At 38.3% G+C, this 16,618-nt stretch overlaps 1 protein-coding gene across 1 annotated transcript; it reads left to right on the forward strand.

Annotated features, from left to right (window-relative positions):
- The first annotated feature begins 2,503 nt into the window (after positions 1-2,503).
- On the forward strand, positions 2,504-8,324 carry LOC121328687 (globoside alpha-1,3-N-acetylgalactosaminyltransferase 1-like). The gene is made up of 3 exons (XM_041273645.1): positions 2,504-2,742; positions 6,013-6,072; positions 7,168-8,324. The coding sequence occupies exons 1-3, from the start codon at positions 2,709-2,711 to the stop codon at positions 8,046-8,048; spliced, it is 975 nt and encodes a 324-aa protein (XP_041129579.1). The 5' UTR covers positions 2,504-2,708; the 3' UTR covers positions 8,049-8,324.
- The last annotated feature ends 8,294 nt before the right edge of the window (positions 8,325-16,618 follow it).

Raw genomic sequence — 16,618 nt, forward strand, 5'->3', positions numbered from 1 at the left:
TTCGGAGTGTAAAAATGGCAATGATGCTCGGTGATACAGAGCCGAGCCCTCCAGTCGTGAACTCAGAGAGAGAGAAGCCTTGTTGCGGAACAAGCCTCTCTGGTCTGTAAATGACAGTATTCCAACCACAGTCCAGATCCAGTCTAATATCATTGCCCTTGTGTAACTAAACTGCAGTAAATGTGCATGTTAATTTTCTAGATGGGTGGTGTACAATATATATATATATATATATATATATATATATATATATATATATATATATATATATACACACACACATACATATACATATATACATACACACACACACACACTATGCTTATAAACTTTATAGCACTATTAGCATACCAGTTTAAACAGAAGGTGTAGAACCTGGTTTTACTTTTATGTTTTTCTGGTGTTTCATACAGGTTTAGGAATAAGGCTGTCTATATGAATAAGTTAAATCCTTTATCAGGAATTGTGGTTCAGTAATAAACAAGTTTGCAGTCCAGATTAAGTTAGAATTAATCTAGGCTGTAGCATATTTAAAATAAATCACTTCTGCGTTTTCACTGCATAGATGTAGAAAGACGGGCCAGGCTTTTCAGCGATGGACCAGTGGAGAGAATTCAAATACATGTAGCGAGTTTAAGATTTAAACCTGTGTAAATCGGGTAACAGGTGTTCTTTCAAATAACTTGACGGGAAAAGTGATTTTTTTCGTTCTTACCTATTACCTTTAGAGTGTCAGTGGCAATCTTACTCACTATCAAAGCGTTCACTGTCCCTGGCCATTATGAAAATGGAGCCCTGAGAATATATTGTAAGTGGTGTGATACAGTGGTCTCGAGAACGTGTGATGTGTTCTACAGAATGGAGTACAGTTTGACATTGGCCCGCCTTTGTGCACCAGGTAAAAAGTGGGGCCTGTCTTTCTGTACCTATGCTGTAGACTAACTCTGGTCATCTTATTACTGCTGTCCTAGCTAAGCTCCAGTGTGATCGGCCATTCTGCTCTTCACCCCCCTCAGTAATGAATGGCCTTCGACATTGTTATCTACAGTACAGGAGTTCCTGGCATGTTGACACCCTGCATGGCTTCCTGTGATCCCCTGAGCCAGGCCTTTTACTGTACCTCTGTGCTACAGGCGTCATGTTGTGTTTTACAAAATCAGCTTCTCAATAATGAGACGCAGACAGGGCTGCAAGGCAGTGAACTGCCTCAAAACCTCAAACAGCACGTTACTTAGATATTTAGATCACAGCTCCCTAGTTTCATCAACTGGCATGCTGGTCCAGATTATTTGAGCAGGGTGGGGTGGGGTGAGGTGGTATTCCGGGTGTCCATCCTTCCTGGAGAACACTGTGGACAATGATTAATCTGACCTAAATTATTAAAATCACATTTACAATCAATAAAAGAAAAAGAAAAGAATCATGGTTAATTTACTTGAATTAAGAACCCATCAATGAATGGAATGTACATTCAATGATACGCTGATAATGACAAATTTCAGTTTTTACAATCACCCAAACAGTGACTGTGGCAGCTCTGTAGGGTTTAATGCCAAAATGCGGGTCACTTAGGTGGTCTGTAGAGTCTAGATTCTCAAAGCTAATTACTTCAAATTGTTGTTTTAAAATGAACAAAAAACAACCTATGTCTTTCTAGAAGCCCCTAAATTAAACACTTGGTCGTTGTTTTTCCTTTCTGAATAAATGCGCTAAACATACTGTACAGACTATCTAATGTTATCTAGGCAGCCCCAGTATTAGTGCTAATCTGGGCCTGTGAAACCAACTGGTAGTGTTCTAGATTTTTACCATGCAATTACTTTTACTATTTTACTAGTTGTGAAAATATAGTAATGGTTGGAAAAAACTTACAAAACATATTAACCCTGCCTTTTAAGCAAAGTTTATGTTCCTTTAGCAGGAGCATTTACAATGGGAAAAATCAGTTTTACCACATGGGTGTTCCCTTAGGCGAAGTGTTCTCTTAGGAGGTGTTCCTATACATGAAGAATCCTGTAGTACAGTATTTTGTGTTAGATTTTGAAATGTCACATTTTTCAATTTTTTACAATTTTTACCAGTTTTTTGTTAAGTATATGGAAAACTACAAAGCGGTATGTAAATAAATATGTTAACGTAACATTATTCAACAGGTTTCATTTGACTTTATGAAGCAGAATGTGTTAATTCTATTGGGTGATGCAAAACTTTGAGCCAAACTTAGGCTCCATTTTAGAAAACCAGTCAAACTACGCAAAACAGCATTACCGCTATGAGAAAGGGCAAGAGAAATTATGAAACTCTGGTTAGTAGCTGGGCTTTTCAAAATTATATCTGAATTTAGGATCTGGCATCGTTTCCCTTGTACTGTAGATTGCATATTCAGGAAATCTTTTTCTGTGATTAATTATACCTTCCCATGTGTTTTTTTTTTTTTTTCCCAGTCAACAACATTCCAATACACAAGCAGCAGAAATTGCATCTGCAGCTTTAAGAAAACACGAGGACAGGAGAAGAATGTTTTATGAATTACCGTGCTACCTAACACTCAGCCAAAACATCTGGGCTTCTTCGGGGAGGCTCCATCCCTCCATTTCACATACCATAGCCCTGGAGAAAGAAGCCTAGTGCCTGCATAGCAGAGCAATCCTACTGACCCGCTTCTCCAGATAACTAGCAGCCTGCAACAGCACCACACTGTTAACACCATGGAGAGACTCTCTCACTCACATCCACTTCCAGGTTAGTGGTGCCGGCTCACCTTCTTTTTCACAAGGCTTTTGTTTTCTTCTTTCTGGATTGCAATACGTATATTATTTCGCCCTGAAACATCTGGAAGCAGTTGTGGCTGTTTAGTTCAAGCAGCAATGCTTCTGAGATCTCTCTTGAAATCCTTCCTCTGTTAAGCTGCTTGAGTATGGACACTTCCGAGTACCGTGCAGTGCTGTTATTATCGAATCTGTTTGGGTTAATCCTTTTTTTTAATGTAATGGTTAGTGAATAAAGCATGCAGAAGTGCTTGATCTCAACAGCCAGGCTTGAAAATAACCCCTGAACTTTGGCTATACGAGCTAACAGAGGAGAACATATTTTCTGTGTTTTCCTTAACAAGCCGTAATGCAATTATCAAGTATCATACAGTACTTCTACAGTTACTAGCACACTGAGGAAAAGAGTACATGATAGATTTATTTTGTGAACTTATTCATACTTTAAAGACCTCCTGATAAAAATAAACAGAAACGCATGCAGAGTTTGCAGTACAGCAAGGGGGGGGGGGGGGGGGGGGGTTATCATCACATTAATCTAGTGTTGGGTGTCTGCAAAGTAATCATCAACCTAGCTTTTAATCATCTCCACCTCTTAAATCCAGCATATCCTTACTGAAAAATATACAGAACCCCAAACTGCAGTCCATGTGCTTTTGTTACACAGAAGAAAACAGCATTCACCAAAATAACAAGCAAAGAAGTAGATGAAAAAAAAAAAGTTTTATTTCTGATGCACACTTTGAATTTCTGATGCACACTTTCTTTGTGTGTGTTTGTTGCCATGTCTGGCTCCTCAAACAAACTGACCACAAAGTTTTATATCAAAGTCACATCTTCTAAGATATCCTGCCTTTATTAGTAGAAACTGTTTCACTGTAAACTTTCTTAACTAAAAACATGTCTGGAATAGAAAACCCCACATTGAAAGAGAGGGCAGCTAAACCATTTTAGAAATATGTAGCAAATGTGCAGAGGGTGGAGTGCTGTGACGGTTTATTTATTTATGGGTTTGTTTGTATTGTTAATTGTATTCAGAATGACGGAAACTGTGGAAAGACAGCAAAGTACAGTAAAGTCCAGTTATTCTGCAGGACACAGTCAGGTTACAGAACATACTCTGGCCGAGCACAAAATGAAAAACACGGTTTGTCAATCTAGGGCTGGGACATTTGTTTCCTGTGTTAAAAGGTTGATACCAGTCTCAGCACTCGCCGTTTCTGTTCAAAGTTATTGAGCAAATATCCTGCCCAGACGTTCTACATGCTCAGGGCACCAAATCATTTGTATATATTCAGGATGAAAAGGTATTTTGTAAGTAAAAGATTTGAGTGGGATTAAACAGCTGACACTTTTTTTTGTAGGACAAAACAGTGCACTTAAATTCACCTTAGTTACAGCTATGGGTCTGTTTATCTGGTTAATACAGCGCAATTGACAAGCTTCATGATGTTTCAATGAAACAAAAATAAAACCTGAATTTCAGAACTCTTTGTGTAATAGCATAAACAATTGGTCCACTTTATTTTATCCAGGGAAATTTCCAGTGCTGGGATGGTTACCTGCACTTAATGAAAGCTATTTTTACACTGCAGTTTGAGGTTAGCAATTCTATTTCTTGACTCCTCTGTGTCTGGTTCAGGTCAGTAACAGTATTTACAGCCTAACGCTATAAACAGCTGGTTGGCCCAGTAAACACAGACAGCTTTTTAGAGTCTAATTTTAAATATGGTTCACTCAATTCTCAGTTGAGCTTTTAGCTGAATGCACATATTTAGGACTGATCAAATAAGCTGTATTATTGTATATTATTGTATATATTGTAAACTCAAAGTTGAACTCTATTATAAATCATAGCCTTTATTCCTGTCAACATTTCTTATAGTTTTAATGAGCTACCTTTTACAATTTCTGTGCTGAACAAATGAAATGAAGAAACTTAGTCAAGTAAACAAAACATTTTGGCGAGATCATTCACGGTTTAAGGTTTTTACATTACATCTTATACTGTAATGTTAATTGCATGTTTGGAAATGAGTAATTTCTATACTGAGAACACATTGTGTTTGGTGGGAAATAAATTTTGTTCACTGTCTTTTCTTGCTCCTGGGACTATAAGCTTAATTTTCTATATAACATTTACTTTGTATAACTTGTGTGCATCTGTTTGAAAACACATTGATAAAGTACATGTGTAAGTACTGTCGAGTTACAACACACAAAAAAAAAAAAAAAAAAGAATTCTGGAAAGTAACCGAAAACAATCATTTCACACAGTATATAAAAAGCAAACGCCTAGGAAAAAAAAAAGAAAAAGCTCAAAATAAGCAGCGAAAAATGAAGAAAAACAGAAAAACAAAAAATATAGCCAAGATAAACACAAACAATTGGGCTAATTGCCCTGCACATCCCTGCCCACACTCCTGTCAAAACAAAAGTTACTTTTCATTTTTCGCTGATAGCGTTAGGTTTGTAAGGCCTGTATTTCACTTTCAAGAACATTTCAAGAAAATAGGGCCTTCGAATGTAAAGAAGTCCACTGAGAGACATATCTGATCACTGGCTCTGCAGCAGCGAAGCAATCAGGACAAGTGCTTCAGGCTCCAGGCCAAGTGTATTGTAAAGGTACTCTTTTTCAAATGATTTACAGGCAAGACGCGGGTAGATAGGCACTGAAACAGATTTCAGGCCACAACACAGTATTTTGCGAGAATTTTTTATAAACAAGGTAATAACAGAAATATAGAACAGGTATTTCAGCCTAATCACTTTCTTAGAAGCAAATAATTATGTTAGCCTTAATTTAAAAAATAATTAATGAATTTGTGAGGGACAGCATATTTGTTTTGTATTTAAAAAAAAACAACACAAGTTAATTGAAGGCCTCTGTAAAGCGAAGGCTAATAGCCCCCTTCCTCTCACAGCTCTGCAGTCCCATTTTAGTCCTGCCCTGAAGGCCCCCTGTCATTCAGTCCTGGGCCTCTGTCAAGCAGAGCCTGACCATTGTGCTGACTGTTGTGTCAAATTGTGTGGTGTCTTTGTGGGGGTTCTACTGAGAACAGCAAACTCATTTCACTCATGAGTCAGATTTGTACACAGCCCTTCAAAAGGCATGGAAAGCTCACAAACGAATAATAACAGTTAATAAAAGGAGGCTCAGTTCAACCCATGTGCCAAGAAATCATATCATTTTATGGAACCTTCTGTGGATGCCTACGTACTAACTCCTTTCTCTATCCTATAGCACTGGGCAGAGTAACCAGAAAAGGTATCCTCCTGTTCTTTGTCTTCGCTGGATTGATATGTAAGTTTTGCATGTAATGCAGTAGTATTTAAATCATACTTTTGCATGTCCTTCCAGTCAAAAGACCAGATAATGTAGATACAATATCCATACTGAGCAAAGGCATTTCATGGAGCAATGTTTCAAGCTGGTTGCTGTGCCAAGGAACCTTTGCTACCCTCCAAAAAGGATGAGACACAGAAGGGTGTATTAATGATTTAAGCAGCTGTGGATCTTAAAGGTGCTGTCCTCAAACCCTTCTGTCTAATACCCTGTAAAATCATTGATTCAGTACAGCCGATCTATGGATATTACATAGCCTTCACCCACATGAAGTACTGTTTGCATAACAAAGACTCAAAGGCAGGGCGGGGTGGGGGTTTGGAGCGTCTTCACTCGAGGTCAGGGATGCCCAAAGTTTACAGAGCAGAGGGCCACATAGCAAGGCTACTGTAGGACTGTGGGCCTCAATGTGACTAAATTGCAAGGATTGTAAAGTTCAAAGTAATTTTTCAAGTACATTTATTTGTGTTGCTAGCCATTTCAATATTTCAGCTTAATACATTACAAATGTAATACATTGAAACCATTTCTTAGTATTTACTCCCTCTGTCAATACCTTGCAAAAACATTAACCCATGGCATTAGAATGTATTCCTGTTGCCAGTGACAATAACACTCAATTCACTACATTAAAAGTATAAAATCATTTACTATATTACTATTGTTGATAAAAGTAAATTGTATGCATTAAAAAAATTCATTAAATTGTAAAATTAAATCATTAGCATTTATTCATGCTGTCAGTGACTATAACCAGCTATTCAATAAATTGTAAATAATATCATTACCATCTGCACGCACGGAATGGGGGTGAAATAAAAACTGTGTTTCTGATACTCCTTTAATCTACAATTGATAACTGTATTGAGACAATGGCTGTTCTACATTTCCAGTCAGGTAAGTTGTCTCTGGCTAGGATTGAGTTATCACAAATAAACAACGCTATACTGACCGCCTCAACAATATTCAACTGCATCTTCAACTTTAAAGGAGCAAAAATGCAACACAGTAAGTAACACTCATCAATAACTCTTCTTGATGTGCTAATTTCAGACTTCCTGAAGGGACTTTTGCAGCAGAAAACCTCATCAGAAAGCCCTTCGATTCGTCTCCCTGCCCAAGCTACAGGAGAAGAGGCAGGATTCCACCCCAATGTCACCCCCTGGGGAGCCCCCATTGTGTGGGGAGACAGCCCGGAGTCACAGATCAGAAGGCAGAAGTTCACAAACAGGGCTGTCACCACAGGCCTAGCAGTGTTTGTTGTCGGCACATACGCACAATACCTCCACAAGTTCATCATCTCTGCCGAGGAGTATTTTTTGCCAGAACACTTTGTCACTTACTACATACTGACTGACAACTTGCGAGGGATCCCTACGATTACTCTGGGATCTGGCCGAGAAATCAAGCCGTTTTATATCGCCGAGAGGCCAGACTGGGTTTATTTGTCGAAAACGAGGATGTCTCTGCTGAGTAGTGTAATCAAAGAGCTGATCCAGGATGAGGTGGATTATATATTCTCAATGGACGTGGACCAAGTGTTTGTAAACCCTGTGGGATCCGAAATCCTGGGAAGCCTTGTGGCCACTTTGCACCCGGAATACTACAACCAGCCCTTGGACACGTATCCTTATGAAAGGACTGAGGACTCCAAAGCCTACGTTGATGGCTCCGAAGGGGATTACTATTACACCTCAGAGATCTATGGTGGCTCGTGCCCTGAGGTTTATAAGCTGGCGTTGACTTGTTCCCAGTTCATCATCCAGGATATGGAGATTAGCTTCCATGCATTCCTATTCGAGGAGAGCTACCTAAACCGATACCTGATCCAGAACAGACCTACTAGACTTCTTTCCCCAGAATACAACTGGCTGGCTGCTCAGAAGACATCTGAGGAAATCCAAGTGAAGAGGATTCTTTCTTTGCAGAGATGAAGAGAGTCTTTCAGGTGGCACACATGGACTAAGGCATCTAGGGCACTGCATTTAAATGATGTATCTCAGTACTCTACACGACAAACTCTTGTTATTAGAATACATGTCTCAACATAAACTTGGGGCAAGAATGCTTTTACCCAACGACCTCCACATAGGATACAACTTTAGGTCCGCTCCTCTTTGAGGGTTACTAGCTTCTTCAGCAAAGACGCCAAGTCAACTGTCCAAATGAATTTTGTCTTTCTTCAGTTAAAAAAAAATCTCAAATAAAAATCCTGAAACAAATGATTGTGTCCCGATTCTGAATTGTCTGAATATAGTAGATTTTTAAGGATTGATAGTAGTCATGTAAATTTGTTTTAGATTTGAGACTGACAATTAAAAAAAAAGACATTAGAGTTTACATCTGATTTTGAACCAAATTCTGTTAGGCTTTCTCTCAACATCTCTACACTTATTGCAGAACACATTTTTTTAAACCACAACTGAGCAGATACCTCCATACATCCCCAGAATATGCCTCTCAATAATAAACTAAATAATGTTGGAACCAAGTTTCATGTCAACTGGATGCGCGATACATGGACACATTTAAAGTGTAACATTTGTACCGACATACGTACACCACTGTATCTCCTTTAAAGGGGATTGTAATGGAAATAATAATTAGAAACACGAGAGATCCCCAACAATAACGCTAATGAAGATTTCAAAAGCACTAGAAAGTATGTTTTTGTATTTTAAAAAAGTTTTTCCTACAGTAGTTGTTCATAGTTAACATTTTCTCACGTTGTGGATTTTACATGAGCAGTAACTGAATGTCTAGGGCAGTTAATGTACAAAACAGTGGGATCTATTTTAGCAGCTAATAAAGCTAAGTGTTGTGGTTGATCTAATCTACTAAGTGCCTCAAAATAGGGGCTTGTTTTACTTGTCAGGTTTAATAATTAACTTCTACCAGAGTTAACTGCACACCACTTGGTAATACATACTGAATTTGAGGAAAGCAAACTACTTTTTTGTCCAATTTGGATATTCACAAAACTTTTTATAACCAGCTTCATTAATACCAAAACAAAAGAAAATTGTTATTCATCATTTAATTACGAAATCCATCCTAGTACAATATTTGTCAGGGAAATGCAATTAAAAATCAGCAATGTGGCTTTCTCAGCCTTTTCAAAATAGACTTTCAATAATTATTTTTAATCAAAAAAGGAAAATGTAGAAAAAAGAAAAAAAAAATATATATATACAGTAGTCTCCGCGCATAGGAACACCTCCTAAGGGAACACCCTTGTGGTGAAACAGACTTTTCCTATTGTAAATGCTCCGGCTACAGGAACAGGAACTTCGCTTAAAAGCACGCCTTCTTGGCACTGATACCTATTCGTTCACAATGGATACAGCACTGTTTTGTAGTCTTGAAAAAAACCTGAATCAGTCACTAGTTACCGAGCAATTTGGTGTTTCCCATTCTGTTGAGTTGCTTCACCATTCTGTTAAATAATGAGCATTTTGCTGCTGCATTTTGTAACGTGTGTACGGGCACTGTGTTAATTTAGTTTGACAGTTAGCTTATTAACATTAAGTTAGCCCTAAGTAACACCCATTATTTTTGCCTCTAATTTCACAGTCCATAGCGATTTAGCTCTTTGACCGTGTTCTTTTGCTTTAGTTTTATTAATAGTAGTTTGTATGTTACTTTATTATTATAGTTTATTAACATACACATGCCTATTGTTTTGCCTTTACTTATTCAGTTCATTTCATATGTTAATGCATGTGCGTCATGACAAATAATACATATGTATTTATTTATTGATTGAATTATATTGTGTCTGGTGGCTAATTCCGTTTTAGAGAACACTTTGGCTATAAGAACACTTAGCTTGCTTCCCGAGGGGTGTTCTCTTAGCCAGAAACCACTCTATATATATTTGTATGGTACTTGTATGTGCATGATTTACAGGTTTTTACACAAATGCTGTATGAAGGGTTAATCTCTTTTGAATTAAAACAAAAAAAAAACAAAAAAAAAAAAAATTTAATTAATGAAGCAAAACTGGGGCCAAATGGCTGAAGAGTCAGAACCTCCATTTTACATATAAACCCTTCTGTTAGCATCTAATTATAGACAGCCTTGATGAAGCATTACTGAATGACACCCTCCAATTTATTTGAAATGTTAAATTCACTGATAATGATCATTATGCCACAGATCCAGTCATCAGTCTCTGAAGCTGTTACCACAAGGGTTGACTCAACAGCTCATAAATATTGCCCCCTCCTTATTTGATGTCACTGAGGTATCTGCTTTGTTGACTGGGCTGGGATCTGGCACCTGGTCTCAGCCCTGAGCAGGCAGACTGATATTAATATTGCACGCTGTGTGGGAGACTGCCAGGAGGTCTAATACCAGGTGATATCGTACTGTAGCTTCACAATCATATCTCCTGACCCCAGGCCAAGCAAATGAGTAACAGGCTGTTCCGAGTTTCCATCCAGAAGTTACTGAAACAGGTTTTGCGTCACGAATTGCATGAATCAGGACCTTTTATTGGGTGTATCTCTAATAGTCCGTAGAGACTGGTAAACCAATTGAGGTCAAATATGATCCCTTTCACTCTATGTTTATCCTGCTGGTGTTTTCCCACAGGGGTTATTTATAGACCTGCTTATTAACATTACTGCATATAATAAAAATACAGTGAAATAAAGTCACAAAAACAGTACTTATTAATTCTAGTGTTGGATACGCAATTGTATGGGATAGAACAGGCAAGGTAAAAATAGTTATCTAGTCGCCATTTAAAAAAAATAAAGTGTTGATCATGTATTTGATCACGTCTGGTCCTCAGAACAGTGTTTCATAACACTTTTTCTGCTTGTGTAATACATTTATAAACAGCATGGAATCTTTTGAAACTTTTTTAGAATGTTTTAAAATGCTGTCGATAATTCCATCCATATGAAACCGCATGCTTCACAATTACTTTCTGTTTCAATTCAAACAGATCAAAAAAATAAAAAATAATATCATCATTGCTAGTTCACTACAAGTACACCCTTTCAAACACACAAACACATTATTATTTTTGGAAAGTTTGTAGTTTTGTTGGCTGTACAATGCTTCTCCTGCTTTGAAATTGAAGGGTGCGATTAATCGATTACCAGTTTCTGAGGTCACTTTTCTGGTTGACTGTTCAGTGTTACCCCTACACCCTATTAAGCCTTAATTGCTGGGGCAGAATTGAAAATGACCCCACACAATATTGTAAGAAAAGCATTTGTTTTCTTAAGCTTTTGTTTGTATGCAAATCAGTTTTGTAATGACTGTTACTGCTTGCTGTTGTTACTCACTGTAATGTTACAGTCTATCATGCTTTGTAATGACTGTTACAATTGCAAGCACTCCTCTAATCCGCGGCTGCCACATGTTTCCCTTCCGGTTCAATTATTTAGTGTACAGAGTCCAGAAGCTGCTCTTTTGTTCCAATTGCCTGCCACAGACAATACACAGCTGTGCACTGATACTTTGGCTCATGTAGCCTGTGCTATAACTACTATTGAAGATAATCCAAAATGTTATATGAAGCTACTTTCCTTTTTTTAATATATGACATCTAAATCAGAATCGAGGATTTCTGAAATATTACCTTTTAGTTATTGACTGGCCTTGATTCACAAACGTTTGTAAACTGAAAGCTTGATTTAATTAATCAAAATCACTTCTGGGGGGGGGGGGGGGGGGGGGGGGGGGGGGGGGGGGGGGGGGGGGGGGGGGGGGGGGGGGGGGGGGGGGGGGGGGGGGGGGGGGGGGGGGGGGGGCGATGTGCATGCAAGTGCACTATGGGTGAGATTGTCAGTACAAACCTAGAATACATCTAACGCCACAATATACAGTAAAAGACCAGTTTAGCTAGAGAAACCAAAGCGTTTAAAAGAATCCTAGATGTTAATTGTATGATTATACTTCAAGGATCACCAGCCTCAGTACTATCAATGTGACTAATGCTGGGCTTTGTAGGAAATGTATCCATTCATAATCGGTGGTGTAAATAAACTGAGTTATTAAAAATACTTCCACAGGGTAAACTGTTTGGACTTCAATAGTACTGTTGGCTGAAGTACATACGCACACGTAATATTTGTCACTGTAACAGCTTGATTAAATATTTATTCTTAGAAGCTTCTAACATTAGCTCCAAATAAGTACTGTAGTTTATATTCATGCTAACACATTGATCTCTTGTTTTGTTTCCGGTGTCTTTCTTTACGCAGAAACAGGCTGGTTGTAGCCCGGGGCAGCCCGGGGCAGCCCGGGGCAGCCCGGGGTAAAAGAGGTTAGAGAGACACATTAGTTTATTATCAGCCTAGGACTGCCAATCAGACAGCTAACTGGTTTTGCTTTTGTTTCATTACAACAGGTTTGGACAATTTTAGATCTAGATTAAGCCTGGAATGGTGTGATTCACCCAGTCATTCTGTCTTTGGGTTGGAATGAATGCAATGTAGATTTGAAGATCTGGTTAAAAAAAACAAAAAACAAAAAAACATATGACTACCATTAAAGAGTTAATGTTAAAATAGAGGGGTGGTCCTTGTAAATAGTATGCACATGTAAAAAAAAACTACTCCTGAAAGGTTGTGGAAAAATAACATAAAACATGTTGCCAGTACATACTGTACTCTTTCCAGAATAGCAATACAGAAAAATCGCAGCGGTGTTCTGGATAACAATACAAGTGTTACCTGTTTTCTTGGAAATGTTTTCCACTTTCACGGCATGATCCTTGTTCAGGTTGCTGACTGCACCCAGTAATGAGGCTTCTGAAGTGTCTAGACTCCAGCAGGTCTGTGTAATCAGCTTTTTAATAAGCTGCCAATGACCAACACCATAGTTCTTAACAACAAATAAAATGAAACCAGGAAGGGAAGCCACAAACAGCTGCTTCAAAGCGTTGACTTCTGACAGCTGGCAGGTTCATTGAGGTTCAATTGAAGTTAATACTGTCATAGAACCTCGAGATAATAATTTTAACTCATGAACTTACACACACACACACACACACACACACACACACATATACAGTGCCTTGCAAAAATATTCAGACCCCTGACCAATTCTCTCATATTAATGAATTACAAAGGGTACATTGAAATTTCGTTCTGTTTGATATTTTTTTTTAAAACACTTCAACTCAAACACAATTTTTGTAAGGTGACATTGGTTTTATGTTAAATATAAATATTTTTAAGAAAAATAAAAAACTGAAATATCTTGCTTGCATAAGTATTCAAACCCTGTGCTATGGAAGCTCCCAGTTTGCACCGATGAAAGAAATTGCCCTAACGAGGACACAATTACCTTACCATTGGCCTCCACCTGTGAACCATTAAAGTTTCTGTCACATTTTCTGGATAAAAACCCTACTGTTGAAGGATCATTGGTAAGGCTGTGAATCTGAAGGAAAATGAAGACCAAAGAGCATTCTACAGAAGTTAGAAATAAAGTAATACAAATGCATAGATTAGGGAAAGGGTACAAAATAATATCCAAGTGTTTGGATATCCCAGTGAGCACAGTTGGATCAATAACCAGGAAGTGGAAGTTGCATCACACCACGAAAAGGCCATCCCTCAAAACTCAGCGCTCAAACAAGATGGAGACTTGTGAAAGAAGTCAATCACTTTGAAGAAGCTACAGAGTTCAGTGGCTGGGAGTGGAGTAATGGTGCACCAGTCAACCATATCAAGAGCTCTGCATAACACTGGCCTGTATGGGAGGGTGGCAAGAAAGAAGCCGTTACTCAAAAAGTACCATCTGAAAGCGCATCTGGAGTTTGCCAGAAAGCATGAGAGTGACCCAGCTGCGATGTGGGAAAAGGTTTTGTGGTCAGATGAGACCAAGATAGAGCTTTTTGGCCAAAACTCAAAGCGATATGTGGGGCCCAAACCTAACACTGCCCATGCCTCAAGACATACCATCCCTACAGTGAAATATGGTGGTGGCAGCATCATAAGAACATAAGAACATAAGAAAGTTTACAAACGAGAGGAGGCCATTCGGCCCATCTTGCTCGTTTGGTTGTTAGTAGCTTATTGATCCCAAAATCTCATCAAGCAGCTTCTTGAAGGATCCCAGGGTGTCAGCTTCAACAACATTACTGGGGAGTTGATTCCAGACCCTCACAATTCTCTGTGTAAAAAAGTGCCTCCTATTTTCTGTTCTGAATGCCCCTTTGTCTAAACTCCATTTGTGACCCCTGGTCCTTGTTTCTTTTTTCAGGCTGAAAAAGTCCCTTGGGTCGACACTGTCAATACCTTTTAGAATTTTGAATGCTTGAATTAGGTCGCCACGTAGTCTTCTTTGTTCAAGACTGAACAGATTCAATTCTTTTAGCCTGTCTGCATATGACATGCCTTTTAAGCCCGGAATAATTCTGGTCGCTCTTCTTTGCACTCTTTCTAGAGCAGCAATATCTTTTTTATAGCGAGGTGACCAGAACTGCACACAATATTCAAGATGAGGTCTTACTAGTGCATTGTACAGTTTTAACATTACTTCCCTTGATTTAAATTCAACACTTTTCACAATGTATCCGAGCATCTTGTTAGCCTTTTTTATAGCTTCCCCACATTGTCTAGATGAAGACATTTCTGAGTCAACAAAAACTCCTAGGTCTTTTTCATAGATTCCTTCTCCAATTTCAGTATCTCCCATATGATATTTATAATGTACATTTTTATTTCCTGCGTGCAGTACCTTACACTTTTCTCTATTAAATGTCATTTGCCATGTGTCTGCCCAGTTCTGAATCTTGTCTAGATCATTTTGAATGACCTTTGCTGCTGCAACAGTGTTTGCCACTCCTCCTATTTTTGTGTCATCTGCAAATTTAACAAGTTTGCTTACTATACCAGAATCTAAATCATTAATGTAGATTAGGAATAGCAGAGGACCTAATACTGATCCCTGTGGTACACCGCTGGTTACCACACTCCATTCTGAGGTTTTTCCTCTAATCAGTACTTTCTGTTTTCTACATGTTAACCACTCCCTAATCCATGTACATGTGTTTCCTTGAATCCCAACTGCGTTCAGTTTGAGAATTAATCTTTTGTGCGGGACTTTGTCAAAAGCTTTCTGGAAATCTAAATAAACCATGTCATATGCTTTGCAATTATTCATTATCGATGTTGCATCCTCAAAAAAATCAAGCAAGTTAGTTAGACACGATCTCCCTTTCCTAAAACCATGTTGACTGTCTCCCAGGACCCTGTTACCATATAGGTAATTTTCCATTTTGGATCTTATTATAGTTTCCATAAGTTTGCATATAATAGAAGTCAGGCTTACTGGTCTGTAGTTACCTGGTTCAGTTTTGTTTCCCTTTTTGTGGATCGGTATTACGTTTGCAATTTTCCAGTCTGTCGGTACCACCCCTGTGTCAAGAGACTGCTGCATGATCTTGGTTAGCGGTTTGTAAATTACTTCTTTCATTTCTTTGAGTACTACTGGGAGGATCTCATCCGGCCCAGGGGATTTGTTCATTTTAAGAGCTCCTAGTCCCTTTAACACTTCTGCCTCAGTTATGCTAAAGTTATTTAAAACTGGATAGGAACTGGATGACATGTGGGGCATGTTGTCAGTATCTTCCTTTGTAAAAACTTGTGAAAAGTAATCATTTAATATATTTGCTATTTTTTTTTCTTCATCTACGATTTTGCCATTTGTATCTCTTAAACATTTAATCTCCTCTTTGAATGTTCGCTTGCTGTTGTAATATTGGAAAAACATTTTGGAATTGGTTTTAGCTCCCTTAGCAATGTTCATTTCTATTTCTCTCTTGGCCTTTCTAACTTCCTTTTTGACTTGCGTTTGCAGTTCTGTGTACTCTTTCTGCGTACTTTCTTTTTGGTCCTTTTTTAATGCTCTGTAAAGTGCCTTTTTTCGCTGAATATTTTTTTTAATTGATCTATTAAACCATTTTGGCAATTTAGTTTTACATTTAGATTTGTCTACTTTAGGGATATAATTGTTTTGCGCCTCTAGTACTACATTTTTGAAGAACAACCATCCTTCTTCTGTGGGTGTTTTCTCTATTTTACTCCAATCTACTTCTGTTAGTCTCTGTTTCATACCTTCATAGTTTGCTTTTCTAAAATTGTAAACCTTAGCTTTAGTCATTACTTTTGGGGTTTTAAAAAACACTTCAAATGAGACCATGTTGTGGTCTGAGTTTGCCAGTGGTTCTCTGACCTCTGTTTTAGTTATTCTGTCTTCGTTATTTGAAAAGACTAAATCAAGGCATGCCTCCCCTCTAGTCGGTGCCTTGACAAATTGTGTTAGGAAGCAGTCATTTGTCATTTCCACCATTTCTATTTCATCCTTCGCGCTACCCACCGGGTTTTCCCATTTTATTTGGGGGAAGTTGAAATCCCCCATTAGTATGGCTTCTCCTTTGCTACACGCATTTCTAATGTCATTGTATAACAGATTATTGTGCTCACCGTCTGAATCTGGCGGTCTATAGCATGCTCCTATTATTATGCCCTTTGAA

Source organism: Polyodon spathula, chromosome 2, assembly GCF_017654505.1.
Source record: "Polyodon spathula isolate WHYD16114869_AA chromosome 2, ASM1765450v1, whole genome shotgun sequence".
NCBI lineage: Eukaryota > Metazoa > Chordata > Actinopteri > Acipenseriformes > Polyodontidae > Polyodon > Polyodon spathula.

Coding starts and splice junctions, on each gene's coding strand:
- LOC121328687 (XM_041273645.1), top strand. CDS start 2,709: ATGGAGAGACTCTCTCACTCACATCCACTTCCAG. Junction 2,743..6,012: donor TCACTCACATCCACTTCCAG/GTTAGTGGTGCC, acceptor TCTATCCTATAG/CACTGGGCAGAGTAACCAGA. Junction 6,073..7,167: donor TGTCTTCGCTGGATTGATAT/GTAAGTTTTGCA, acceptor TGCTAATTTCAG/ACTTCCTGAAGGGACTTTTG.